This window comes from Protopterus annectens, chromosome 3.part1 (genome assembly GCF_019279795.1).
Source record: "Protopterus annectens isolate FY-2018-M chromosome 3.part1, PAN1.0, whole genome shotgun sequence".
In the NCBI taxonomy this organism is placed as follows: Eukaryota; Metazoa; Chordata; order Ceratodontiformes; family Protopteridae; genus Protopterus; species Protopterus annectens.
In genome coordinates this window covers 1,014,217,751-1,014,244,860 of record NC_056732.1, presented here as the reverse complement: position 1 = coordinate 1,014,244,860, position 27,110 = coordinate 1,014,217,751, and the positions used below count along the sequence as shown (strand labels likewise).

Below are 27,110 nucleotides of genomic sequence, written 5' to 3'. Positions count from 1 at the left end.
TGGCATTCCCCATTTCTTTGAGATGGTCTTGAAGATGTCTGGGTGCAGCTTCCATTCGTGGGCATCCGAAGTGGTTCTGCTTAGTATGTCTGCTAGAGCATTGTCTTTCCCGTACAAATATTGCCTGTAACTGAATGTTGTAGCTGAGAGCCAGGGTCCACAGCTCCAAGGTCATTCTGCATAGGGGTAAGAATGAGTGCCTCCCTGTTTGTTGATGTACCACATGACTGTGGTGTTGTCTGTCCTTATCATCAACTGGCCCTCTTTGAGGAATGGTTTGAACTTTTGGATTGCCAGTTTTACTGCCAGCATTTCTTTTAGGTTGATGTGCAGGTGAAGTTGATCCTGTGTCCACAATCCTTGCACGCATTTGTCCAGCATGTGGGCCCCCCATCCTAGGTCTGAAGCGTCTGTTGTGATGGTCTGGCTTGGTTGACATCTGCGGAAGGGCAGGCCTGGGTTTGACTGGCATGCCTGAGCCCACCATAGGAACTCCTGTTTTAAGCATGGAATTAGTGTGATTTCTGTTTCTAGACTGTGTCTGTGTTGGGACCATAAATTCTTTAGGTACCACTGTAGTTTCCTCATATGTAGTCTGGCAAATGGGACCAGGATTATGCATGATGCCATGAAGCCCAAGGCCTGTAGAAATTTTCTTGCTGTTAACTTGTTCAGTTTTGTTAGTGCCAAGAAGTAAAGAGGAAGTTCTTTTTGTTTTTTCTGTAGTCAGGAATGCCATTTGTTGTACTGTGTCCAATTCCGCGCCAAGAATGTCCTTGTTTGGGATGGTATCAGCCTTGACTTTTGTAAATTGACTGTGTATCCCAGTCCTTGTAGCAAGTAAATGACCCTTTGTAAATCTGTTGTCAGCTTGCTTTTGTTGTCCCCTTGTAGCAGGCAGTCGTCCAGGTATGGGTAAATTTGTATTCCCTGTAGTCTGCAATGGGCGATTACTGATGCCAGGCATTTTGTGAATACTCTGGGCAGTAGATAAGCCAAAGGGCAATGCTGAGAATTGATAGTGCTCTGATCCTGCAAGAAATCTGAGGTATCTTCTGCAGATTGGTCGAATGGGGACGTGCAGGTATGCCTCCTTGAGATCTAGAGTTACCAGCCAAGACTCCTTGCCCAGCATGGGAAGAAGTTGCTATAGGGTCAGCATTTTGAATTTTGGGACAATGATGTATGTATTTAAGGTGGACAGATCGAGAATTGGTCTCCAACTTTTTTCCTTTCTTGGAACTAGGAATAGTCTGGAGTAGAACCCCTTTCCTTGTTCTACTGTTGGCACTCTTTCCACAGCTCTCATGTTTGCTAACTCCATTATCTGGTGTAGAGCCTCTGTTTTTTGATTTGGAGGTAGATTTGGCATTCCTCTTTTGACTGGTAAAGTGTGGAAGTGAAACCGGTAACCTTGATCTATGGTTTGTAAAATCCACTTGTCTTTTGTTATGTAGTGCCAGTTCTTTGAAAATAAGGTTAACTTTCCGCCTAGAGGGCTGCTATTTGTTCCCTGGTAGGGATTTAGGATTAAGTCACTGTGGTTGTGCTGATGTAGTGGCAGTGGCTGTGTCTGTGCCTCTGCTACCTTGCCACTGTCGTCCTCTGTAGGCACCTCCTCTGGATTGGTTTCTGCCTCTGGAACGCCTATTTCTGCCCCTTTGAAATTTTGTGGAGTCAGGAAAGGACCAATTTTTGGCAGGCCAGTTCCTGCTAAACCTTGGGGTTGAACCTGCAAGAAATCTTTAACAGTTTGAACAGATTTTGCCTTTTCTTCCATTTTCTTCATAACCTGCTGGGCAGGTGTACCAAACAAACTTGTCTTGTCCATAGGAGCATCTAGCAACTTAGCTTTAACATGATCCGTAAAGCTTGTTCCTTTAGCCATGCATGCCTTCTTATCACTGTGCCTGTCATGGCTGATCTAAATGAAGCCTCCAGTGCATCATAGCCACATTTTAAGGAATGGTTGCTAACCTGTTGTATGTTATTTACCATCTCTAATACATATTTCTTATCAAGAGATTCATCAGTAGTTAGTTTTTTAGTTAACTGATCAAGCATAAACTCTTGGTATTGTATCATGTGAAACTGACAGTTTAAAGCTCTAGCTGAGAGAGTAGCTGAAGTGTAGACCTTTTTACCCCATCTGTCTAGTGACCTTGCTTCCCTTTCAGAAGGAATAGGGTTTTAGCTGTGGTCGCGGCTACTGCCTTGGGACCCTGGGATATAGTTTCTGGGTCTGCAAGTGGGGCCTTGTAAAGGTGGTGATGAGTATCTGGCACCCTGTAAAATCTGTCTGGTTTGGCAGGGGCTGGGGGTAAAGAGTCTGGAGCGGAGCAAACATCATTGAAAGCATCATCCACCACAGGGAGAACAGGAGGTATAGCTAAGGGCCTGTGCTGTGGGAGGTGCAGAAAGGTCCTAAGTCTTTTCTGGAGTCTGAAAAATCCTGTTGCTGCCATTGGAACTGTTCTCGCATGGCATGCAAGGTTTCCCCAAAGGAGAATTCTTCTGGTGGGGAAGCAGCTGGAATGGATTCTTCAGCATCAGAATCTTCAAAATTGGAGAAGGGAGCCTCAGGCTGGTCAGTTATGTCTGATTCAACAGCAGAATCATCAGAAGACACTGGCTCAGGGGGCTCTGCCCTAGGTCTCTTCTCTGGGGGCTGAGAGGCCCTGTCTGGGTGAGATTGAGATCCTCTAATTAAAGAAATTAAATCTTCTGCCAAAGAAAGCATTTGAGAACTAGAGGGCCTGGATGGGGGGGGTTTAACAGGCACTGTTTTAGTAGTCTTGGCTGCTTTAGCCCTGGTGAAGGCCTTAATGGACATGGCAGCTGGAGGCCTAGCAGCACCACGTGCTGGGGTAGAGACATCCAAGGGATGGTGTCTGATAAGTCAACCACCGTAGTGGGTAAAATTTCTGAGGTCGATTCAAGAGTTGTAGCAGGGGCCTCAGTTGTAAGAATAGGTTCAGCTGTACTTTGAGCAGTTTTCTCGGTTTCGCCGAAACCGAGACACTCGGTTTGCTTTACCGTGGTTTCGGCCGAAACCGCTGGACATGAGTGTCGGTCTTTATCTTTGCGCTTTTTGGGTAGTCGGAGGTTCCGGCGGCATAATGTACAAAATCAGAACCAAAACTGTTCTGCAAATTCCGACCGACGCCTAAGCTGCCTGTCGGTTGAAAGAGGCACAGGCCTAACAGGCTGCCACGAGATCTAGAGTTACCAGCCAAGACTCCTTGCCCAGCATGGGAAGAAGTTGCTATAGGGTCAGCATTTTGAATTTTGGGACAATGATGTATGTATTTAAGGTGGACAGATCGAGAATTGGTCTCCAACTTTTTTCCTTTCTTGGAACTAGGAATAGTCTGGAGTAGAACCCCTTTCCTTGTTCTACTGTTGGCACTCTTTCCACAGCTCTCATGTTTGCTAACTCCATTATCTGGTGTAGAGCCTCTGTTTTTTGATTTGGAGGTAGATTTGGCATTCCTCTTTTGACTGGTAAAGTGTGGAAGTGAAACCGGTAACCTTGATCTATGGTTTGTAAAATCCACTTGTCTTTTGTTATGTAGTGCCAGTTCTTTGAAAATAAGGTTAACTTTCCGCCTAGAGGGGCTGCTATTTGTTCCCTGGTAGGCGGATTTAGGATTAAGTCACTGTGGTTGTGCTGATGTAGTGGCAGTGGCTGTGTCTGTGCCTCTGCTGCTACCTTGCCACTGTCGTCCTCTGTAGGCACCTCCTCTGGATTGGTTTCTGCCTCTGGAACGCCTATTTCTGCCCCTTTGAAATTTTGTGGAGTCAGGAAAGGACCAATTTTTGGCAGGCCAGTTCCTGCTAAACCTTGGGGTTGAACCTGCAAGAAATCTTTAACAGTTTGAACAGATTTTGCCTTTTCTTCCATTTTCTTCATAACCTGCTGGGCAGGTGTACCAAACAAACTTGTCTTGTCCATAGGAGCATCTAGCAACAGCTTTAACATGATCCGTAAAGCTTGTTCCTTTAGCCATGCATGCCTTCTTATCACTGTGCCTGTCATGGCTGATCTAAATGAAGCCTCCAGTGCATCATAGCCACATTTTAAGGAATGGTTGCTAACCTGTTGTATGTTATTTACCATCTCTAATACATATTTCTTATCAAGAGATTCATCAGTAGTTAGTTTTTAGTTAACTGATCAAGCATAAACTCTTGGTATTGTATCATGTGAAACTGACAGTTTAAAGCTCTAGCTGAGAGAGTAGCTGAAGTGTAGACCTTTTACCCCATCTGTCTAGTGACCTTGCTTCCCTTTCAGAAGGAATAGGGTTTTTAGCTGTGGTGGCTACTGCCTTGGGACCCTGGGATATAGTTTCTGGGTCTGCAAGTGGGGCCTTGTAAAGGTGGTGATGAGTATCTGCACCCTGTAAAATCTGTCTGGTTTGGCAGGGGCTGGGGTAAAGAGTCTGGAGCGGAGCAAACATCATTGAAAGCATCATCCACCACAGGGAGAACAGGAGGTATAGCTAAGGGCCTGTGCTGTGGGAGGTGCAGAAAGGTCCTAAGTCTTTTTCTGGAGTCTGATAAATCCTGTTGCTGCCGTTGGACCTGTTCTCCCATAGCTTGCTAGGTTTCCAAAGGAGAATTCTTCTGGTGGGGAAGCAGCTGGAATGGATTCTTCAGCATCAGAATCTTCAAAATTGGAGAAGGGAGCCTCAGGCTGGTCAGTTATGTCTGATTCAACAGCAGAATCATCAGAAGACACTGGCTCAGGGGGCTCTGCCCTAGGTCTCTTCTCTGGGGGCTGAGAGGCCCTGTCTGGGTGAGATTGAGATCCTCTAATTAAAGAAATTAAATCTTCTGCCAAAGAAAGCATTTGAGAACTAGAGGGCCTGGATGGGGGGGGTTTAACAGGCACTGTTTTAGTAGTCTTGGCTGCTTTAGCCCTGGTGAAGGCCTTAATGGACATGGCAGCTGGAGGCCTAGCAGCACCACGTGCTGGGGTAGAGACATCCAAGGGGATGGTGTCTGATAAGTCAACCACCGTAGTGGGTAAAATTTGAGGTCGATTCAAGAGTTGTAGCAGGGGCCTCAGTTGTAAGAATAGGTTCAGCTGTACTTTGAGCAGTTTTCGGTTTCGCCGAAACCGAGACACTATGATTTGCTTTACCGTGGTTTCGGCCGAAACCGCGGACCGCGAGTGTCGGTCTTTATCTTTATGCTTTTGGGGGTAGTCGGAGGTTCCGGCGGCATAATGTCGCAAAATCAGAACGAAAAACTGTTCTGCAATTCCGACCGACGCCTAAGCGTTGTCGGTTGAAAGAGGCACAGGCCGAACAGGCTGCTACGTCGTGGGCTGGGCCTAAACAAGGCAGACAGTAAGAGTGGAAATCTTTATGAGGTATTTGTTTCCCACAGGTTAAACAATTGTTAACTTTTCTGACATCGGCTGAGGCAAGAAAGAGTCCCCAACGGGGTACTTAGCTTTAGAAGTCTTCGAAGTAGTATTCGGTAGAAGTAATCTCTGGATCCGACCGACCGGCACTTGCGAACAGCTTCTGCTTCGGGCGCCACGCGGCAAGAAAGACTGAGGAAAATGGCGTCGGCTGATGCTTTTATACCCGAAGACCAACAGAGATGACGTCGGGTGGAGTGCGACATCAGCCGAAGCCGGACCCGGACTTTGGAATCCGGCCGACTGCAGGGCTGCGTGACGACAGGACAACCCACTTGTTATGACTGCAGATGCATCCATGAAGGACATCAACAGAAAAAAGATGTGTGTGCGTGTACATATCTATATACACACACACACACTTTTTAGAAAGAGAAAGGGAGTACCAATTATGGCAACTAAGATTTACCCTAGGAGAGGGTAGGAAGGTAAATCAGGAGGAAAGAAGTACAAAGATGGTATTAGAGCAACCCAAGAAGAAGGGTAAGAAATAAGTAGCAGCAATTAATGCTAGAAACCTGATAACTCTAAAAGGGAGGAAGGGTGAGAGAGACAGAAAAGTACAGTTTTGTACCTACCATAAATGTAGATGTTCGAAGATCCACATTGCTGCAGTCATAACCTGTGGGTAGTCCGCTGTCCTCGGTCGGCCCGAATACCAAAGAGTTAGGCTGGCGTCGGTCATGGGCGCCCGGAGCTGACGTCAGTACGTAGTGGTACTTAAGCGCATGACCGACGCCATATCCTCAGTCTTTCTTGCCCCAGATGTCAGAAGGCCTTAAAAAAAGGAAAGGCCAGAGCCACAAAGGAGAAAATAACAATAACAACAGCAACAACCACAAAAACAACAACCCCAAACCATAGAGGGGAAGGAGGGAGGGAAAATAGGACTGCAGCAATGTGGATCCTCGAACATCTACATTTATGGTAGGTACAAAACTGTACTATGTTCTTCGTCTCACATTGCTGCAGTCATAACCTGTGGGTAGAATCCCAAAGCAAAGGAAAAGGGAGGCTGGCAAACTAAAAAGCATTAGGGGCTGCTAACATGCCCTGTAAGACTGCAGTGGCAAACCCAGCCCTGGACTTTGAGTAAAGAGGGAGATGGTAATGCTTAGTAAAAGTGTGAACTGAACTCCAAGTAGCTGCTTCCAAAATATCCTTAGTAGCTACACCCTCAAAAAGCAGTAGATGTGGCAGTAGCCCTAGTGGAATGAGGTCTAATCCCAGCAGGAACATTCTTCCCATGATGAGAATAACAAAAGGCAATACAATTAGCAATCCACTTTGAAATAGTCTGCTTAGAAACAGCTTTCCCTTGTGAACTCAAAGCAAAAGAAACAAGTAACTGTTGAGTCTGTCTGAACTCTTTAGTTCTGCTCAAATAACGTAACTGCCTGTGATATCCAAAGAATGCAAGATTTTTTCCCCTTATTTTGGGGATCAGCATAAAGGTAGGCAAATGGATAGACTGGTTCAAGGCCACATTAGAAATAACTTTGGCATAAAAGTAGGGTTAGTACGTAAGGAAACTCTATCCCTATCGAATATTACAAATCGTTCAACTGCCATGAGAGTCTGCAATTCAGATACCATTCTACCAGAAGTAATGGCCAACAAAAGGCAGTCTTCCAAGACAAAAACTTCAATTCACGTAGCTGCAGGTTCAAAAGGAGGCAAAGTAAGCTTCTCCAACACAAAGTTGAGATCCCAGGAAGGAGTAGGAGCTCTCTGGGGGTCTTATATTTTTTGCCCCTCTAAGAAATTGCTTAAACAAAGGGTGAGAAAATAAAGGAGGGTCACAATCATAGTGAGCAGAAATGGCTGCAGCATGAACCTTCACAGAGGAAAATGACAAACCCTTGTCTAGTAATTCAGTAAGGTACTGCAGTGTAAAACTCAAATTAAGTACCAAGACATCAAAGTCCTTTGTTGTGCTCCAAAGAAAAAATCTCCTCCATTTATCAGCATAAACCTTTCTAGTGCTGGGCCGCCTGGCTTCCAAGATGACATCCAAAACCCGTTGAGGAAGCTGAGAACCCACAGGCTCTAAAACAGAATTCGCCAGGCTGTTAGATGCAGGGACTGCACCCTGACATTGAGCAAATGACTACTTGACTGGGACAACAAGTGAGGAAGCTGTGGCAAAGGCCAAGGAGGCTCCTGAATTAAACTCCTCAGCAGAGGATACCAGTGCTGTCGTGGCCAATCTGGTGCTATTAAAATCATGCAAAGCTTGTCCCGCCTGACTTTCAAGAGTACCTTGGTAAGGAGAGGCAGAGGAGGAAAAGCATAGACGTGAAGGTTGTTCCAAATGAAAGATAGAGCATCCACTTTCCAAGCTTTTGGGTGAAACATCTTTGTGCAAAATTTTGGTAGTTGGAAATTTAGAGGGGAAGCGAACAGATCTATGTCTGGAGTTCCCCAAGCCACTGTCAACTGTTTGAATACTAGAGGATCCAATTTCCACTCGTGGGGATCCACAATTTGTCTGCTCAATACATCTGCTAGGCAGTTCTGTGCCCCTGGCAGAAACCGTGCTTGAAGAGTGATGTGCAAACTCAGAGCAGTCTCCCACAATATCATAGCTTGTCTGCAAAGAGGGTAAGAATGGGTTCCCCCCTGCTTGTTGATGTACCACATGACTGTAGTGTTGTCTGTTCGTATCAACACCTGTCCTGGTTGAAGTAGGCCCTTGAAAGCCATCAGGGCAAACTGGACTGCTAACATCTCCTTCATGTTGATATGCAAATGCTGTAGTCTGGGAGGCCATGTGTCTTGAATCCATTTCCCATTGAAGTGTGCTCCCCAAGCCAGGTCTGAGGCATCCGTCGTATGATCTGACTCGCCTCTGGTCGGGTCACAGAGAGTCCCTTGTTTAGGTGACATTCCTGTGCCCACCACAAGAATTCCTTTTGGATGCAAGGTATTATCTGAATGACAGTGTCCAAATCGTGGCAGTGTTGAGTCCATACACTTTTGAGATACCATTGTAGCTTCCTCATATGCAGTTTGGCATTGGGAAGTACCAGAATGCAAGATGCCATGAACCCCAAGGCTTGAAGGACTGTCCTTGCAGTCAGCCTGGACAGTACTGACAATTGCTGGAAGTATAGATGAAGAGTTCTTTGTTTGTCCGGGGTCAGAAAAGCCATCTGAGAGGCTGTATTCAGTCTCACACCCAGAAAGCACATGTCCTGAGAGGGTACTAGACTGGACTTTGTTTCGTTCACAGAATACCCTAGGCACCTTAAAACTACCATTACATACTGTAGATGTTGAAGCAACTTGTCTTTGTCTTGAGCAAGAATCAGGCAATCGTCCAGATAAGGATAAATTTGTATTCCCCTCAGCCTTAAGAAAGCTATAACAGGAGCCAGAACCTTTGTGAACACCCTGGGCACAGTAGATAAACCAAAGGGCAATGCAGAGAACTGATAATGAGAAGTACCAGCCCGAAAACGCAGGAATCTCCTGCAGTTGGGCCTGATAGGAATGTGAAGATAGGCCTCTTTGAGATCCAGAGTTACCATCCAGTGATTTTTGCCTAGCAGAGGCAGAAGTTGCTGTAATGTTAACATCTTGAACTTTGGAATGTCTAGGTATGTATTGAGAATGGACAAATCCAGAATTGGCCTCCAAGTGTTTCCTTTCTTTGGCACTAGGAATAGACGAGAATAAAACCCTAGGCCTTCTTCTGACGGAGGTACCACCTGGATTGCCCCCATCTGTAAAAGCAAAGAAATTTGTTCTTGAGCCTCCAGCCTTTGCTGAGGAGGTACATCTGGCACGCCTTTGAAAGGAGGAAAAGTGTGAAAATAAAACTTGTAGCCTTGATTTATTATGTCCAACACCCATTTGTCCTGGGTGACCAAATGCCAATTTTGTCTGAAAAGTGCCAACATTCCTCCTAGAGGAGCTGCCAGAAAAGAAGGATCTGGCAGCTGAAGATACAGGTCATTGGGTCTGTTTACGAAAAGGCTGACCCCTGCCCTCACCAGAAGATTGTGCAGGAGAACTCCAAGTCCTAGGTCTGAAAGAACCCTGAGCGTGAGCCCTGCCCTTACCACGTCTAGACCTGCCCTTAGACTGAAAATCCCAAGAAGGGTAAGACCATCCTCTTGCAGGCCAATTCCTGCTAAACTTAGGGGGCTGCACTTGCAAAAATTCCTTAACCGTCTGCATAGACTTAGCTTGGTCTTCCATCTTTTTCAAAACTGACTCCACAGGGGAACCAAAAAGAACTTCAGATTGAAGAGGAGCATCCAAAATCCGAGCTTTAACATGCTCTGACAAATTTTGATCCTTAAGCCAGGCATGTCTACGAATAACTGAACCAGTAGCAGCCACCCTGGAAGAAGCCTGAAGGGCATCAAAGCCACACTGCAAGGAATGTTTATCAACTTGGTCAGAAGCATGAACCAAGTCCTGCAATTCCTTACACTCTATACCCTCAGATAGAGCATCTACCTTAGATTTTAACTGACCTAACAGAAAGTTCTGATACTTCAGCATATGAAATTGGCATTTTAAAGCCCTCATAGCTAACGTAGAAGAGGTGTACACTTTTTTACCCCACCTATCCAACGCTCTAGAATCTTTATCCAAAGGAACTGGATTCTTAACCACAGAAGCCCTGACACCTTTAGGCCCTTGAATAATAGTTTCTGGGTCAGCTCTAGGACTCTTATACAAATATTTATGTACTTCTGGAACTCTGTAATACCTGTCTGGCTTGACAGGGGCAGGGGGTAAAGAATCAGGATTAAGGGAAGCTTCAGAAAAAACATCCTGAACCACATCTAAAACAGGGGGAATAGCCAAAGGTCTATGTTGTGAAAAAAACAAAAATTCCCTAAGCCTCTTACGAGAATCTGAAAAATCCTGACCTTCCCACTTGAAATGCTCCCTCATGGAATGCAAGGTTTCAGAAAAGGAAAAATCCTCTGGAGGAGAAGCAGGAGGACAGGAATCCTCTGCATCCGAATCTGAATAGGGAGGAAAACCCTGAATATCCTCAGCTGAGGACTCAGAGTAATCGGAGGAATGCTCCATACCCTCTAAATCTGTCTCCACCCTAGGCCTCTTCTCTGGAGGGGGCATAGAACCCCTGATCAAAGTAATCAAATCCTCTGCCATTTTCAACATATGTTTTTTAGGAACAGAGCCCGAAGAACTAGGGCTATGGCCCGTACCAGAAAGACCAGGTCTAGCCTTAGCAGGGCCTTTAGAGACTGAAGTAGAAGGCCTAATAACCTTTTGTAAGGATGGAACCACAGAAACTTGAGAAGCACCCTCAGCCTGGCCTAACTCCTGAGAGGCCAACTCCTGTAACAGTAAAGGTTCCCCCTGGGATTCAGCCGAGACCTCGGCTGGATCCACAGATTCAACCGTAGTTTCCATAGAACTGGCGTCCGCAACGGACGACTCATCCGGTTTTGACCTTAAAGATTTATCTTTTCGCTTTTTTGCGGTAGCGGGCGGAGGATCCGACGGCATGTTGTAGTTACACCGCTTACCGAAAACCAACCTAGCACAGTCTAATCTGCGTTTAATGGTGCGCTTATTAAATCTAGCGCAAAAGCGACACCTCGACTACGTCGTGCTCAGGCCCCAAGCAAGGAATACAGAGAGAATGATAGTCCCTATGAGGTATCTGTTTCCCCACAAGAAATACAATTAACTTTTTCTGACATCCGGATTAACTGAGGCAAGAAAAGACAAAAATTTTCCCCAATGGGGTACTTAGCCCAACTTGGTCTTCGGTCTGAAACTCGAAAATTGAAAATTTCAGAACGCCGAACGGCACTTGCAAACGCTGCTTCTGCTTCGGACCACGCGGCAAGAAAGACTGACGATATGGCGTCGGTCATGCGCTTAAGTACCACTACGTACTGACGTCAGCTCCGGGCGCCCATGACCGACGCCAGCCTAACTCTTTGGTATTCGGGCCGACCGAGGACAGCGGACTACCCACAGGTTATGACTGCAGCAATGTGAGACGAAGAACATCTGAAATATGTAGCAAAAATTCAGTAAATTGCATTCACAGCTCGCAACTGAAATACACTAAAAACTCAAGAAAGTGGGATCAGAGTCTGAAGCGAAGAAGCAGCAAATGAGATCTAAAGTATTACAGGGTTCTAGGACATTATGGGTAAAGGGAAGAGCTTGATAGTCGGATAAGGGAAGAGCTTGATAGTCGGATCAGAGAGTCTAAGTAAATGCAGCTGAACCAGAAATGAGGCTCATCCATGAAGGAATGAATGAAACTGACATCAGATCCCTAAACCACACTGGACAGGAAAAGTCTGCTAACAACAACAAACCTAACCCTTACAACCTATGCTGCCTGACTATTAGGGAAAAAAAAAAACTTACACAAACACCAACTAGCAAAATACAAAAACACAGACTATAGCAAAAAGGAACAAGCCAAGCTGTACTCAAAAATTTCACAATAAAGGATATTCCCCACGGAGTTAATGACCAAGCCGCTGGACAAGAATGGCAGCAAACAAGATCTGAGGTAATCTTAGTTGAGTGGCGGACTATGGGTAGAGGAGGCAGAGTCAGTGAACCAAGCTCAGTGAACAGAAGACCTTGGAATATGGCTGGTCTCAGATCCTACAATCCACAGGTTGAATTCAAATGAAAAGACAATATCAGATTACAAATTAATCACAATTGGCAGGAGAATAAAGGCAAAAGATTTGGCTTCAAAAGTTTAAGCTGAAGAGAACGGCAGAATTGCAGAAAAAAAAAAAGGGGCATTTAAAGGAGTTTTTAGAAAAAAAAACAGGCAGCAATAAGACAGTTTTTTATTCTAATTCTCTCAAAATACAGAGAAAATTTTCTAGCTACCCAAGACAACATAAGGCCAAGAGAAGAATAGGAAAAGTTAGAGACTTAATTACTGGAGAAATGATCCGGGACCCAGACAAAACAGAGAATTTATATACTTTACGGCAATCTACACAAGACCCAAGAGGACACTGAGGGCTGGATGTCTACGTTATTTGAATTCATGCAGAATCACACACTTCTTAGAACATCAAAGGACAGTGAGAGAACAGTTATCGTGTCAGAAGGTAGGGAAGTCCCTGGGGTCAGATGGTCTCCCAGTAGAAGCCTGGAGAGAGGTGTCGGATAAAGTAATACCGAGCTGATGTAAAGTGTTTAATATAATAGCTGAGCAGTGGGTGATGCCAGACTTTTGATAAAAAGCAGTGAGAACAGTGTTGTTAAAAGAAGGTAGAACTCAGTCTCACCTGCCTGGCACTTACATCGCTCCACTGTTGTGTTGAATCATGATTATAAGGTCTTTGTGGCAATTTTGGATAACAGGTTAGCCAAGGCTCTCCCCAGAATAATTTATCAAGATCGGTGTTGTTTTGTAATGTGAAGACCAACATTTGATCACCTAGTAAAAACAAATGAGACACACACTAAAACAGAAAGAGCAATGAAGCCTCTAGTATTGCTGGGACTAGATGCTGAGAAAGCATTTGATAGAGTGCACACTGGAAAGATCTGTGCTAAGTGATGTCCTAAATGGGACTGCCCAACATCTGTATTCTCCTAATTCAGGACGTACATGACAATTCTAGACCAATGATTGAAGTAAATGGCAAAATGTTGTTAAGAGTTTAAAACTGAGACATGCGCTTGACAGGGCTGGACAATTTTGACTTTATTTGCCATCTACCTGGAGCCCTTGGTTCAAAAGATAAGACGGTCGAAATAAGGGGAAGGGCAGGCTTCACGAGGAAGCAGAAACAGTCTGTTTGCTGATGATATGATAATATATTTAGCAAAGCCTTTCAAAGACTTAGGGATGCTATTTTACTACCCATGCCTTAACAGAACAATGATGATCCAGAGGGAATCCGAATGTAAGAAAATATCAAAGTTGTTGGTGGGTCTTGATGCAGAGAAAGCATTTGACAGAATAAGGTGAGATTTCATGAATAGGGCAATGGAAGCATTCACATTTCCTGACACAATAATAAGGTTAATTTAGGAGGATATATGAAGGATCAGAGGAAAAAATGAAAGTGAGGAAATTCCCCTCTGATAAGTTGTGTCTGAACACAGGAACCAGGCAGAGGTGCCCCCTTTGTTATTTACATTATATTTAGAACCACTGGCAAATAAAATAAGGGACTCAAATTCAAGGATAAAACTGGTATGGTGTTCACAAAAAAATGTCTATTTTTAGATGCCAGGTGGACAGTAGTCTCTCCTTTGATAATCATATTGGCACAGTAGCCAGAAAATCCTTCTATGTGGCACACCTCACAAAAGGGCTCTCATCCAGGAAAAGAGAGGTCACTGTTCCCCTCTACTCTGCACTCATTAGACCCATTATAGAATATAATGCCCATTTTGGAGTGTACCTCACAAGGCATCTGCAGCAGCTGGAAAGGCCACAAAAGTACCTCACAAAGAGGATTACTGGCCTCAAACAGATGCCCTACACTGACCGTCTCAAAAAACTCCAGCTTTACTCTGTAGCATATCACCTACTCCAAGGAGATCCCTGCCTAACATATAAAGCTATGTTAAACCCAGAGCTGTTGGACATGCTACACCTTAAGAAATCCAATCCCTCCGAGCTACACACTCTAGGTACCTAAACCTTGTCACCATAATAAACAGGACATGCTGGAGGGATAGAGTCCTGTCCCAGAGACTTCCTATACTCTGGAACAGGCTACCCATCTATGTCAAGCAAAGTTCCTCATTAGCACTCTTCAAGAAAAATCTTGATGAGTGGGTGGGAAATAGGAAGAGTTTTGGAGGGAATTTTTAATTGTTTTTATGTGTATGTATAAAAGGAAAATAGGAAATACACCCCGGGGATCACTTCTGTGGCTCTGCTCGACAGGGGCACAGAAAATTAACTTTCTTGGGTGGCGTAAGCCAGGGAACCTTGTTGGCGAGGCTTACTTAGGCCCTTGGGCCAACAGCCTAGTACCTACCTATGACAGAACCAGAAAAGGACATTGCAGTTTCATGGCAAATTCTGAAACAGTTCCGGGTTTTGGGGTGATATAAAATTAATGAAGATAAAGCAAATGCTACATCTGTAAATTACATACCCACACATGAACTTGTTCAGCAATACTCATTTATGGGACATGATAAAATGAATATTTAAGAGTATGGGTTAAAAAGAATTCTGTTATGGCAGCTAAGGATATGTGGGAAGAGACTAAACAAAATAGAATACAAAAATTGAGAAACTAAAAGCTCTTCCCTATGGATATGGACAGCAAGGCACAAGCATTAAAAATGTTTTTAGCTTCTTTGGTTTTGTTCACAGATTAGGCATATTTTTATCAACCAGAGAAGTTGTGGATAGCAATGAAGAGTTGATGGATTTTATCTGGGAAGGGAAGAGGGCAAGTTGATCCTTCCAAAAGAACAAGGGGGTTTAGGATTACCTGATTTGAATGGGTATTTTACAGCTACACAGTTAAGGTTCTTGTACATAACACACACAAAGCTATAATTCAAAGTGGAAAGGGATGATGATGAAGCAGTTGGAGTAATTCAAGAAATAAGGAAAGAGTGAGTCTTTGGATGCAGATCCTTAACGAGAACAACAACAGTCACACAAAGCAGTATAGAAAATGATAAAGTTTATATCACATGGGATCACTCATTACCAACAGTTCAAAAAATAAAATAGATGCGAGAAAACTAGATGTAGTAATCCATAAAAAGAAGACAAAAGTAGCATTGATCACTGAAATTTCTACACCAGTAACTACAGTGTTTTACTTGGAGACAAAGTCATAAAATACTAGGATTTGCAGGCAGAAATGAGGGCACTGTGTTAGCAGGATACATAGACAGTTCCAGTAGTAGTAGGAGCAACGGGTCCTATAAAAAAGAATTTACAATCATACTTAGATTACCAATAGATGCAACTCCATATGAATTGCAGCAGTCATCATTACTGGGCACATTGCGGGTGCTGCGAAGAGCACTTCTGGCTAACAACAAAGATTGAGACAATACTAATTTCAGGAACTTTAACCATACTTAGACTTGGGAATGGAGTCCATTCCAGTCATGCTACTGGAAACCCAAAAGACGTGGAAAAATTAAAAAAAAGTAATACAACATTCATAAAGTATCAAAGTATACTAAGAACTAAGATAATACGCGAATAGAGAAAAGAGATTCTGATGATAGAGATGACTGCAATTAGGGGTACTGAGAATAGGCAAAAGGGGGATGGAATTTACTGGAAGAAGCTGGCAAAGGAACCAAGGTATTGGGAACAAATAATCAGAGAAGGAAAGGTAACAGAAAGGGAAGAGGCCAAGAAGACATTTGGACTGCAGGCTGCCTTCCCTATCAGGGATTGATATCAGAGTATAGGAAAAGAGAAAGGATAAAAGGAATCATAAATGAAAGACCTGGACTGGTTGAGTTTTTAGTTGAATTTACAACAGAAGCTGTTGTTAAAAAAGAGATAATTAGTAGGACATATACAACATTGTATGGTAACTGATAGAAATCAACCAGAGGAGGTCAGAAAAAAATGGGAAGAGAGATTAGATAAGCAATTCACAAAGAAACAATGGGATAACGTATGTATGGCTCCCTCATATGCAACAAAATCTAGAAGACTTAGGATTTTGCACAGGCACTTTTATACCCCAAACAGACTTCAACGCATTTTCCCCAGGTAGATGGCAAATGTTGGAGGTGTAATGGGAAAGAAAGAGGTACCTAGGAGCTTATACAGTTTAATGAGTTAGCAGACTTAAAAATTTCTTACAGAGTTCTATGTCAAGAATACTGGGTGAGCAAATGAGTATAACTAAGGAAAAGATACAGGATCTGAACTGCCTAGACGTAGTAAGGTCTTGTTAAGTTTAATTCTAGTGGCTGTCAAAAAAGCAATTACTAGAAAATGGAAATCAAAATACAGCACAACTATAATTTAAGTAGTGAATACTGTAACAGACATAAAAGAAAAGGAAGTAGGATTTTTACAAAAGGATAGGAGTAAATCGGGTCTATATTATAACACCGAAAAAGCATATGTGCCACTACATAAAAGTCTACACATACTGCACAAAACCTTAAAATCGCAAACGGCCACATATTCAAATTTTTCCTAGGGAAAAAACTTACACAGCCATTTGCTAAAAAAATTAATTTAAGAACATAAACAGGTGGGGAGCTTCGCCCCCCCCCTACACCACCCCTAACTAAATATACCAACTCAGAGATTGCACTATAGGGAAGGAAAGGGCAACTCCGTGAAGTTGGCCAACTATCTCCTTGCCCTATGACATTCATCGAATCGCTGAAAATGCGATTCGATGAATGTGTCCCTGTTTCCGTATTCGCTCAGAAGCCTTTCATGCTTCTGATATATACCCGAGTAAATTACATAGAAGAATGGAAACTGTGGGAACAATATATGCAGAAAAATGTTTTAGAGGATGAATGAAGTTTAAGAAAAGGCAGGCAATGAACAATTTACATAAAGTTAGACGGATTATACTGTATAGAACAATATAGGTGATGTATAATGTTTGTAAATGTGAACTTAATATGGTTTGATTACTTTTATATAAATGTAAGTTTGCCTATGTCAAAAGTGATAATTCAATAAAGGTGTTTAAAAGACGACTCCTCCAGGGAAGGGGCTTCAGCAATCCACCCTCCACGTTGCTTCAATAGTTTAAGCACATCACTAGCCACCAAAAGAGGTCTCCTTGTGAGGGGATTTGGGGAGCCTTCTGCTTCATCAAGGTCAGTATCCTCAGTAAGGGATTCCTTAGGAGAATCCAAGTACTTCCTGCATTTACTCTTCGCATATACTTTCCTGGGGGGGGGGGGGGGCATAGAGGAGGTGGGGGTCCCTGAATGCAGGAAGCCAAGAAATCAAACAACCTGGGCTGTATTGGAGCCAGAGGATGTGTAACCAAAGACACAGAATGGGGAAGGAACCTGGACGGATCTGAAGCAGCTACCAAGATTCTTGTCTCTGAATGGAAGAGAAGCCTCTCCACAATGTCAAAAGCTGAAGCTGAATGAATGGACTCAGCACTCCTTGGATCTGAGGGAGATATTGGTGCTTAGAGCCAACTCTGCTGACTCTAACAGAGATCAGCACCAAGCTATCAAGGGAGGAAGCACCCAGGGTAGAGACAACTCCAAAACCCACAAGGTCAAGCCTGATCCTGGAAGCACCAGCTCCAATTCCTCAGCTGTGACAACTACAAAGTTGACATTGCCAAGGACTGAGGCAGTGTCAGATGCAGCCAAGCTATCGGTTCTGTAGCTGGACCGGACATCCCTGGAACCAAGGGAACTCAGGGAGGAATGACAAGACTTGGAAATAAGAGCCCCACACTCAGCCTTCAGGGTAAAGAAAGCAGGGATGATCCTTGGAGCCATCTGAGCATGAAGAAAGGAATACATCAGCTGCTCCAAATCAGATGACTTAAGGTTCCCAACTGACCTACAGCACTTGGAAGAAGCCACAGAAGATGGTTTATATAATCTTTGGATCCAGAAGGGCAAAGCTCAGACCCGAATGAGGGAAGAAGGTGGTCCTGAAGAAAATTCTACTGGAGTAATCTAGCAAAAGGGGACTGAAGCCTGCCGAAAGAGACAGAAGGGTCCTTGGAGAGAAACGGCTGGGAATACTAAGGGTAGGGGGAAATGGAGGATTGACTTCAGGACAGTAATTACAGGAGATTGGGGGTGAGGCAGCAGCGAAGGTCGCTATGCAGTGGGAGCCAGAGGACCATGAAACTTCAGATCCAGCTCACACTCAGTGGAAGAGGAAGAGCGTTTACATTTTTCCCCGTCCTTAGTAATAGCTATAACAGCATCCTTTTCTTTTGGTCTTTCTCCCTTCCTTTCTAACTTCTTACTGAGGGGAGGGAAAAGATGATTTATCAGAGTGCTGGAGAAGGCCAATCATTACCAACTTGGCCTTTCTGTCAGCAAAGGTTCTGCTACCCAACACAGAGCCAGCTTAGCACTAAACATCCAAGTGTGCAGTGCCCAAAGAGTAGGCACACTTGTCAGTGGCATCCTTTTGGGGAGGTTTATGACCACAGGCAATGCACTTCTTAACTCCCAAAACAGCTTTATCTATAATTCGTACAAAAACGCACACCAAACAACCACCACGACGATAACACTGCACCAACTATAAATGCACTCTTTTTTTTTTTTTTTTTTTTTAAATATATACAGAGAGTACACTGCTACAAGCAGTTTATTTAAAGTGACTATTTCTAAGATATAGAGTAAAAGGGTAAGGAAAGTTCTTTTTTTTTTAATCTTTTCTCGAAAGAATACACCCAAGGCACTAACCAAAAACTACAGCTCACAGACACTCTAACCATTAATAAAAATATAACCATGAAAAGGAACAGGAGGCAAAAAATGTGAAATACAAGCACAGAAGGATACAATTTCTTTACACAACCCTTGGACCACAACCTGATAGCGATGGCTGAAAATGAGATCTAATAAGAGAGAGAGAGAGTTAGAACAGGGAGTCATGGGTAGAGGAGGCGGAGCTCCAGGATGAATCCAGTAACCCACAGGTTGAGATGGACAGAAAAGGCACCATCGAACCACATGTTCCCAACTATCTATGCAAACACTTCCAAACAAAAATCCGAAACCTTCTGGACTTTGCTGCACACTAAGGAGCCATACAGATGTCCTTCCATTGTTCCTTTGCAAACTGCCTTTCCAGTCTCTTTCCAATCTTTTCTAACCTCCCCTGACTGATTCTTACAGCTATCACACACTATTTTATATGCTCTATTAATTATCCTTTCTTTTTAACAGTCGTTTTTGTTCTAGACTCAACTCAAAACTCTATCATAGCTGGTCTTTCACTTAGCACCCCTAATCCCTTACTCTTTGCCCGTATTCTATTAGCAGGCAGTGTCTAACCTGCAACTACACTTCTGCTTGGTCTCACCCCCAGTTTGTTTTTCTCCACTAACTACTTGCTCCCAATACCTGGCTCCTTTGTTAATTTCTCCAGCAAATTCCATCTCTCACTTGTCTATTTCTGTACATTTACTTGCAAGTCACCCCTATTGGTAAAATCTCCTTTCTCCAGTACCATGCTGGCTTAAGTCTTGAAATTCTCTTAGTTATGTTGTGAATATAATGTTTTGTATGGTTGTTATGCTATTTAAGGGCCTGCATCCAAAATCCTACTCCTCCTCATTTCTCAAATTCCACCTCGTTTCATCACCATCATCATCCTTTTCCACTCTGATTTATAACCTTCTGCTTGTGTTATGTATCTGAGCCTTAACTGCATAGCTGTAAAGTATCCCTTCAAATCGGGTAAATCCCACATTCCAAGTTAGCTAGTATCATTAGGCTTTTATATGGTGAGGCTGTATTTAGGATTTTGTTAATCAGATCTTGAAATGTGTCTAGGAAGGTGGAGGAATGGACACATGACAACAAACTCACAAGTTTCACAGAAGTGGTTTGTGAAAAGACAATGACATCAAAGTCTGCTGTGAACACCGCCAGTGTGCCATTCTTATGGCTGGTTGGGAATGAAAGGTACATGAACAGCCTGCAAAAAAATAAAGAATATCTTGGGGTGCTGACTTTAACCCAGGATTTCTGGGCTGTCACTAAAATCATTTGAGTAGGAGTTCAGGAAGGAGTCAACCTGTTTCACTTTGTTTTTCACGCCACCTGATTTAGTGGGCATCACGACAATGGAATAGTTTTATTTTACTGTTGGGGGAATCAACTACTTGACTGGAAGGGTCTGGGTCTATTTCAGTTCTTGCATGAATTAGCAGTAGTGATAAGAGTAATTCTATACAGAACTTTAGGCAAATTATGGCATATTATTTTAGGTCTAGATAGGAAGTTAGTTTGGCTTCTTAGTGGTGTATGACTGTCTAAGTTTATTGGTGGGGGTTATTTTAGGTTATACATTCTGCATTTAGTGAACTGGGTATAGTCTGGGAGCTGGTTTAATAGGATCTGCAGAGATTTGTTCTTGTAAGGTCAATCTTGTGGGTTGTTGACTTGGTGTGTATTTTAGGGGTAGTAAAAAGTAGACAAGAACAGTGTACTATAGAATGGGGAGATATGACTGGCATGAAACCATAACACGATTATGTAAAAGAATGCATCTGTTAATGTTAATGGATAAAGTAGAAGTAAGGCAAGGAGTTTACATATGAGAATTTCAGATTGTGATGGGGGCACAATCACAGATGGAAGAAAGAGTTAGAAAAAAATTAATAAAATAAATTATGTTGGGGTTGGAAGGGAACTGGGTTAGGGTGGACAATACAGTAGAACCAAGCTCAGTGATCAAGGGATCACAGTAGTTATGAGTCAGAAAATATTATAAAAAGGAAAAAAAGGCAAAATACTGAGCACAGCAAAAAGGTGCCAACACAAGTCCGACACAACCAAAAGACGAAGGCAGTAATTTTAGACAGAGTAGTACAAGAGTTCTGTAGACTCTGTACCTACCATTACATCTAACATTCAAGAAGCAAAACAAAGGAGGTAGCAACAAGTAATCACTGGCTCACCATCCTTGAAGGGGGGAGGCATGAAGGGACCAATGAATTCCAGACATTACAAAAGTAATGCCTGGAGAAGGCCAGAGGAAACCTCTCAGAATTAAGCAGCCCAGGAGTACTATGCACAACAAAAGGCATTAAGAATATGCTGATGAAAGCAAGAATGGGATATTTAAAGACCAGCTAGGCATGCACTGCACACTGTGGCCCAAAAATGTGAAAGGTAAAGACAACAGATGCACTGACATTTAATATTTTCAAACAGAAAAACTGTGTACCCACTACCTGCAAAAAAATAAGCTTATGAATAAAGTATTCCCCTCAGAAAATGGTACAATCCCCCTACTCCTTTTGATGGGTGTTATGAGGTATTTCAAAGGATATAATGGAACAAACAGGTTAAGCTGGGAAGATAGGCTAATTGCTTCGGTCAGCCTGTGTACCTATCTACTTAGATCCAAGCTAAAACATTAAGTACATTATAAGTACATTATAAGACTTCTGCAACGACTTATCAAATTAACAGGCACCAGAAATGATTACTACATGAAATGCTTTTTATGAGAAAAATAGTAGTACAGTGCTAAACAAAACTGCTTCCAAAGGCAAACTTCTAACGCAAGTTTCATCAGCTTGAAAGAACTGCTGTACCTTTACGCAAAATAGCAAGTTATACCAACGTATAAGCAAACATGACTCACATAAACAAAGCAGAATACTATATTACCAGCATTTGCAAAACAAGGTACAGAAGGAATAAACACAAAGGAACACACTATATGTTATGTTCATTTTTGCCTCATTTATGCTCACCATCATCCCTCCTCTGCTGCCTATTACCTATTCCCTGAGCTCCTCAGACTGTTGCAAAATACATCAGTCCTTTAGGGTTATTAACAGTGTCTTAGTAGGTGTCCAAAGGAAAGAGTCAAGAAGGTCAACATTGTCTGTGTTTGGGCCCAACAACTTAACAGCCACTTGAACCCAAATATTATATGTCCTACTGCTTCTTGTTAATTGTTTTGTACTTACATTCACAGTTCTTTACTTCTGGTAAAGCTGCTGGCAGTCCTTATCACTTTAAGCTTAATATGACCGTAAGAGTCAAATTCAGCGATTTTCAATGCCTATTGACGTCCTTCAGTAAACTAATACTTTCTGAAGCCAGATTAAACTCATGCACTGTGTTTTCTTAATAAAACTATTTGAGGTCACGAAAGTACAAATCAAATGCTATGTTTGCACATACAATACTATTGCATTACATAACATTTGCTTGATGGCAGCAGGAAGAAACAATACGCTTACATAAATATGTCCTTTAACTGCACTGAACATAATAAGTCTGAACTCAAGCAACGCAAATACACTTTTTCAGCATTTTCTTGAAAATGCATTACCTTCGGATATGTTCTGAAAGCACCTAAATTCACTTTTCCAGCAGATATTGTTCTTGTAGGATCGATCTACAAAAGTAACAGATAATGCACAAGCAAAAATTACTTCAAAGATTCAATCCAACTATACTTCTAGCCCAGTAATAAAACAGATTATGTGCATTCTATAAAACCAAGCAAAATCATGATGACTTTCTCATACCTTCCTTTCCTGGATACTCTCTCAAAGTGAACATAATGTTTAGAGCTTTCATCCCAGTTCAATCCAGGACTTCTTCAGAACGAATTCCATGCATAATTGCCATGCTTAAATCTTCAAAATGAAATCACATGATTAAACTGAACAATGACCGTACTTCCCTACTTCTTAAGTCAAGGAATAACAACTAAATGAATACCTGAACAATTAAAAGCTATTCCTCAGTTTTATCAGGAAGTAGAGAAGTATGGTGATTTGTTAATTTAATTATGTGATTTTTTTTTCCTCTTAAGTGATGCAGTTATGCGTGAAGTTTGTTCTGAAGTAGACCTGGATTGAAATATGACAAAAGCACTTAATTAAAAGTTATGTTCTTACCATAACTATGCATCTGTGCTGTCCATTTTCATGCTTTCTCAAAGTATGGGCTCAGAGCCAATCCTTGGATCTGACGTGGATGCTTACTCCAGACTTAGGATCCAGCTCTTAAGCTCCTCCCACTACCCATAATGCACTATTGCATCCCCACAGCCTCAGAAAAAGTTTACTGCCCAAATCCCCAGAGTAAAAACAGAGACAGGATTAGTTTGATAAAAATACAGGGGTCAAACCTGGAACTGTAAGTTCCAATACAGTCCAATAGGTCTCTCCAGCAGCTCCGGATGGGGGATGGATAAGAGGTAAGTTGAGGAAGAATAAAAATGGACAACACAGACGCCTAGTAAAGGTAAGAACATAACTTTTAAATCTGATGTCTTTTTCATTCTTCCTCAATGCATGGGACAGAGTCCCCACCTACATTATCCTTGAGTGGCCCTTATGGAAGGATATCCCGGAGCACTGCTGAACCAAAGGAGGCTCTATTTCCGGAAATAACATCCAATTTGTAATGAGAAACAGGAGTATGAGCATTGGACAATGTAGCTGCCGACAACATGCAAATGTTGTATACAGATGTTCTATACCAAAAAGCAGATGATGTGGCCATGGATCTGGCTGAATGAGCCTGGGGAGGCTTGGGTAATGTTATGTCTTTATGAGAGAAGATCCAAGAAATACAATCTGTTATCTATTTAGCTAGAGTGACCTTGGATACTGGATAATCCAGTCTTTTTGAAGAAAAGGAAACAAAATTGGTCTGATTTTCAGAATTGTTTTGTCGTATGAAGATAAAAACATAACTGCAAACATCCAGAAGGTGTAGCATGCATCTTCCTTTGTTAATAAAATTTGGAAAGACTGGTAAATGAATGGATTTGTTAATGTTATTCTCAGAAGCTAATCTAGCTAAAAAGGAAGGGTTAGTTCATAAGGAGACCCTGTACTTATGAAAAACAATGTATCAAGATTTGGAAGATGTTCTCTTTTTAAAAGTGATAGCTACCAAGAAAGTTGTTTTCCATGATACAAACTTCAAACCAGATTTAGCGCAAGGCTCAAAGGATTTCTGTGTTAGGTCTTCTAGCACAACCATCAGGTCCCAAGGTGCAGAGGGATCTTTAAATGAATGCCTTAAAAGAAAAAGGGAAGGGGTCTGAGGCAGGTGCCATGGTTCCAACTCTGACATACTGTGCAAGAGGGGGTACCAGTGTTGGCATGGCCAGTCTGGTGCAATCAGTATTGTCCTTGGTTTGTCCTGTTTGATTTTTAGCATAACTTTCGAGAGGAGAGGCAGAGGGGGAAAAGCATAAACTGAGAGGCTTTCCCAGGTGAAGGACAGGGCATCCACTTTCCAAGCTTGACTGTGGGAAGTCCTTTTGCAGAATTTGTCCAATTGGTAGTTCTGAGATGAGACAAACAGGTCTATCTCTGGATTCCCCCATTTGTTTCTCAAAAGGATGAATATGTTTGGTTCCAGTTTCCACTCGTGTGGGTCCATGAGATTTCTGCTTAGGTCATCTGCCAGTGAATTTAGCTTGCCTGGCAGGAATTGAGCTTGTAGGTGCACTTGATAGCTAACATTTCTTTTTGATTGATGTGCAGGTGCATCTGACTCTGGTTCCATTTGCACTGAATGCACTGCCCTGCCAAGCGAGCCCCCCATGCATAGTCTGATGCGCCTATTAGGGTTTGGGCGGCAGGGGTAGAGTGAATGGGAGCCCCTTGTTGTGGCAGCAGGCCTCTGCCCACCAAAGGAACTCTGTCTTTATGCAAGGAATGATAGGAATCATCGATTCCAGGTCCTGAGAATGTTGACACCATAGGCTTTTTAGACACCATTGTAGTTTCCTCATATGCAGTCTTGCATATGGAATTAGTAGAATGCAAGAGGCCATGAACCCCAGGGCATGCAGGATTTTCCTTGCAGATACCTGGGTCGTTGTGGCCAGTAGTTTGAAGTAGGCTGCCAAATAAACTTGTTTCTCTAGCGTGAGGTAAGCCATCTGGGAAGTTGTGTTCAAGCTTGCACCCAGAAATACAATTTATTGGCAGGGTACTAGATGAGTATGGGTATATATGAATATTTCTTTGCCTGCAAAATGTAATGACTGGAGCTAGACACTGTGAATACCTTAGGCGCAGTAGATAGCCAAAGGGAAGTGCAGAGAACTGATCAGTGCATGGAGCCTGCTCTGAAGCGTAGGTATTTCCTGCAAGATTCCCTTATTGGAATGTGCAGGTAAGCTTCCTTTACATCTAAGGTTGCCAACCAGGCATCTTTGCCTAGCATAGGAAGCAGCTGTTGAAGTGTTAGCATTTTGAATTTTGGGATTACCACAAAAGTGTTTAGAATAGAGAAGTCCAGGATAGGACGCCAGGAGACGTCTTTTCTGGGTACCAGGAAAAGTCTTGAGCAAAAACCTTGTCCCCTTTCTTCTGCTGGGACAGGCTGAATAGCCCTGATACCTAGAAGAGAGAGAACCTGTTTGTTGAGCCTCTGTCCACTGATTTGGGGGGTAGGTCTGGGCCAACCGTTTGGGGTTGATAAGGTGTGGAAGTGGAATCTGTATCCTTGGAAAACTATATTTAATACTTATTTGTCCTGGGTAATGAGTTCCCAGTTTTTTTTCATGCAGGGCGATCATTCTCCCTAAGGGAGCAGGCAGTTGAGCAGGGCTTGGAAGGTTTAAGGTTAAGTCATTGTGACATTTTTCCATAGGGGGGGGGGTGTCTTACTACTTCCAGCTTTGGAAGTGGGAGCCCCCGACTGCTTAGGCCTGTGAATACCTTAAGACTGTAGCCTAGGTGGTCTGCTGTTTCTGGGTTTGGACTGAGAAGGCCTGGAAGAGACAGGAAAGGACCAATTCTTAGAACAATGCCTGCTAAATCTGGGAGGCTGAACTTGCAGGAAATCTAACAGTTTGCATAGATTTAGCTTTTTCCTCCATCTTTTTAAGGACCTCTTCTGCTTTGTTGCCAAACAGGCGGTCTTGGTTTAAGGGAGCATCCAGTAATTTAGCTTTTACTTGATCTGGGAAATTCTGCTCCTTAAGCCATGCATGCCTTCTAAGCACAGACCCAGTGACAGCAACCCTGCAAGATGCTTCTAAAGAGTCATAACCACATTGCAAAGTATGTTTAGCAACTTGTTCAGCAGAATGCATTAAATCTTGTAATTCTTTCAGTTCAGCACAGTCAGGAATCAACATCATTTTCAGTTTAAGTAGTCCCATAATATGCTGCTGATACTTTAACATATGAAACTGGCAGTGGAAACACGATCCACAAAGCATCATAGAAAATGATGAAGTTTATATCACATGGGATTACCCATTAACAACAGTGCAAACAGAGAGGAGAGAAAACCAGATACAGCAGTCCATGAAAAGAAGAAAAAAGTAGGTTTGATGACTGAAATTGCTACAACCACTGAATACAGTGTGTCTTATGTACAGAGAGACACAAAACAATAAAATACCAGGATTTGCAGGCAGAAACAAGGGCAATGTGGAAGGAATATACCGAGACAGTTCCAGTAGTATTAGGAGCAATGGGTCTTATAAAAAATAATTTACAATTGTATTTCGATATGTTGCACTGTACGAATTGCAGGAGGAGCCATTAGTGGGCACGATGTGGGTGCTGCAAAAAGCACTTCTGGCTAACATTAAAGACTGAAACAATACTGATTTCATGAACTTTAATCATACTTTGACTTAGCAATGGGGTTCATTCCCATCTTGGTATTAAAAACCCAAAAGACCTGGAGAAATTAAAAAGAGAAATACTACGAAGATGTGCAAAACCCTACAAAGGCAATGAGTGGAGATCAGCACTAGGACACTGGATCTGTGAGGCAGAGATCAAACTGGCAACCTATCAGGCTGCAATCACTGTTTTTTTTTACTGTTTAGAGCCTCCGGAGTACACAGACTGCTGCCATGCAGAATATAACCCTTTCCTCTCCCTCTGAATGAAGAAAAGGCAGCCAGGACTACACCCAGTCACCATCCCATTGTGCATTACAAATGAAACAATTCATCATCATCAGCCCTCTTTTTTCCCCATTTTTCTACATGGGGTGGGGGTATCGTGTTAACTGTCGCCAACTCTCTGAATTC

At 42.7% G+C, this 27,110-nt stretch overlaps 1 protein-coding gene across 1 annotated transcript in view; it reads right to left on the bottom strand.

The window, feature by feature from the left end:
- Positions 1 to 27,110, bottom strand: part of COPS5 (COP9 signalosome subunit 5) — a 1,046,649-nt gene that overhangs the window by 519,698 nt on the left and 499,841 nt on the right. Inside the window, exon 4 of the mRNA XM_044067164.1 lies at positions 22,413 to 22,478. Within this exon, the coding sequence (XP_043923099.1) occupies positions 22,413 to 22,478 (66 nt within the window). The remainder of the gene's footprint in view (positions 1 to 22,412; positions 22,479 to 27,110) is intronic.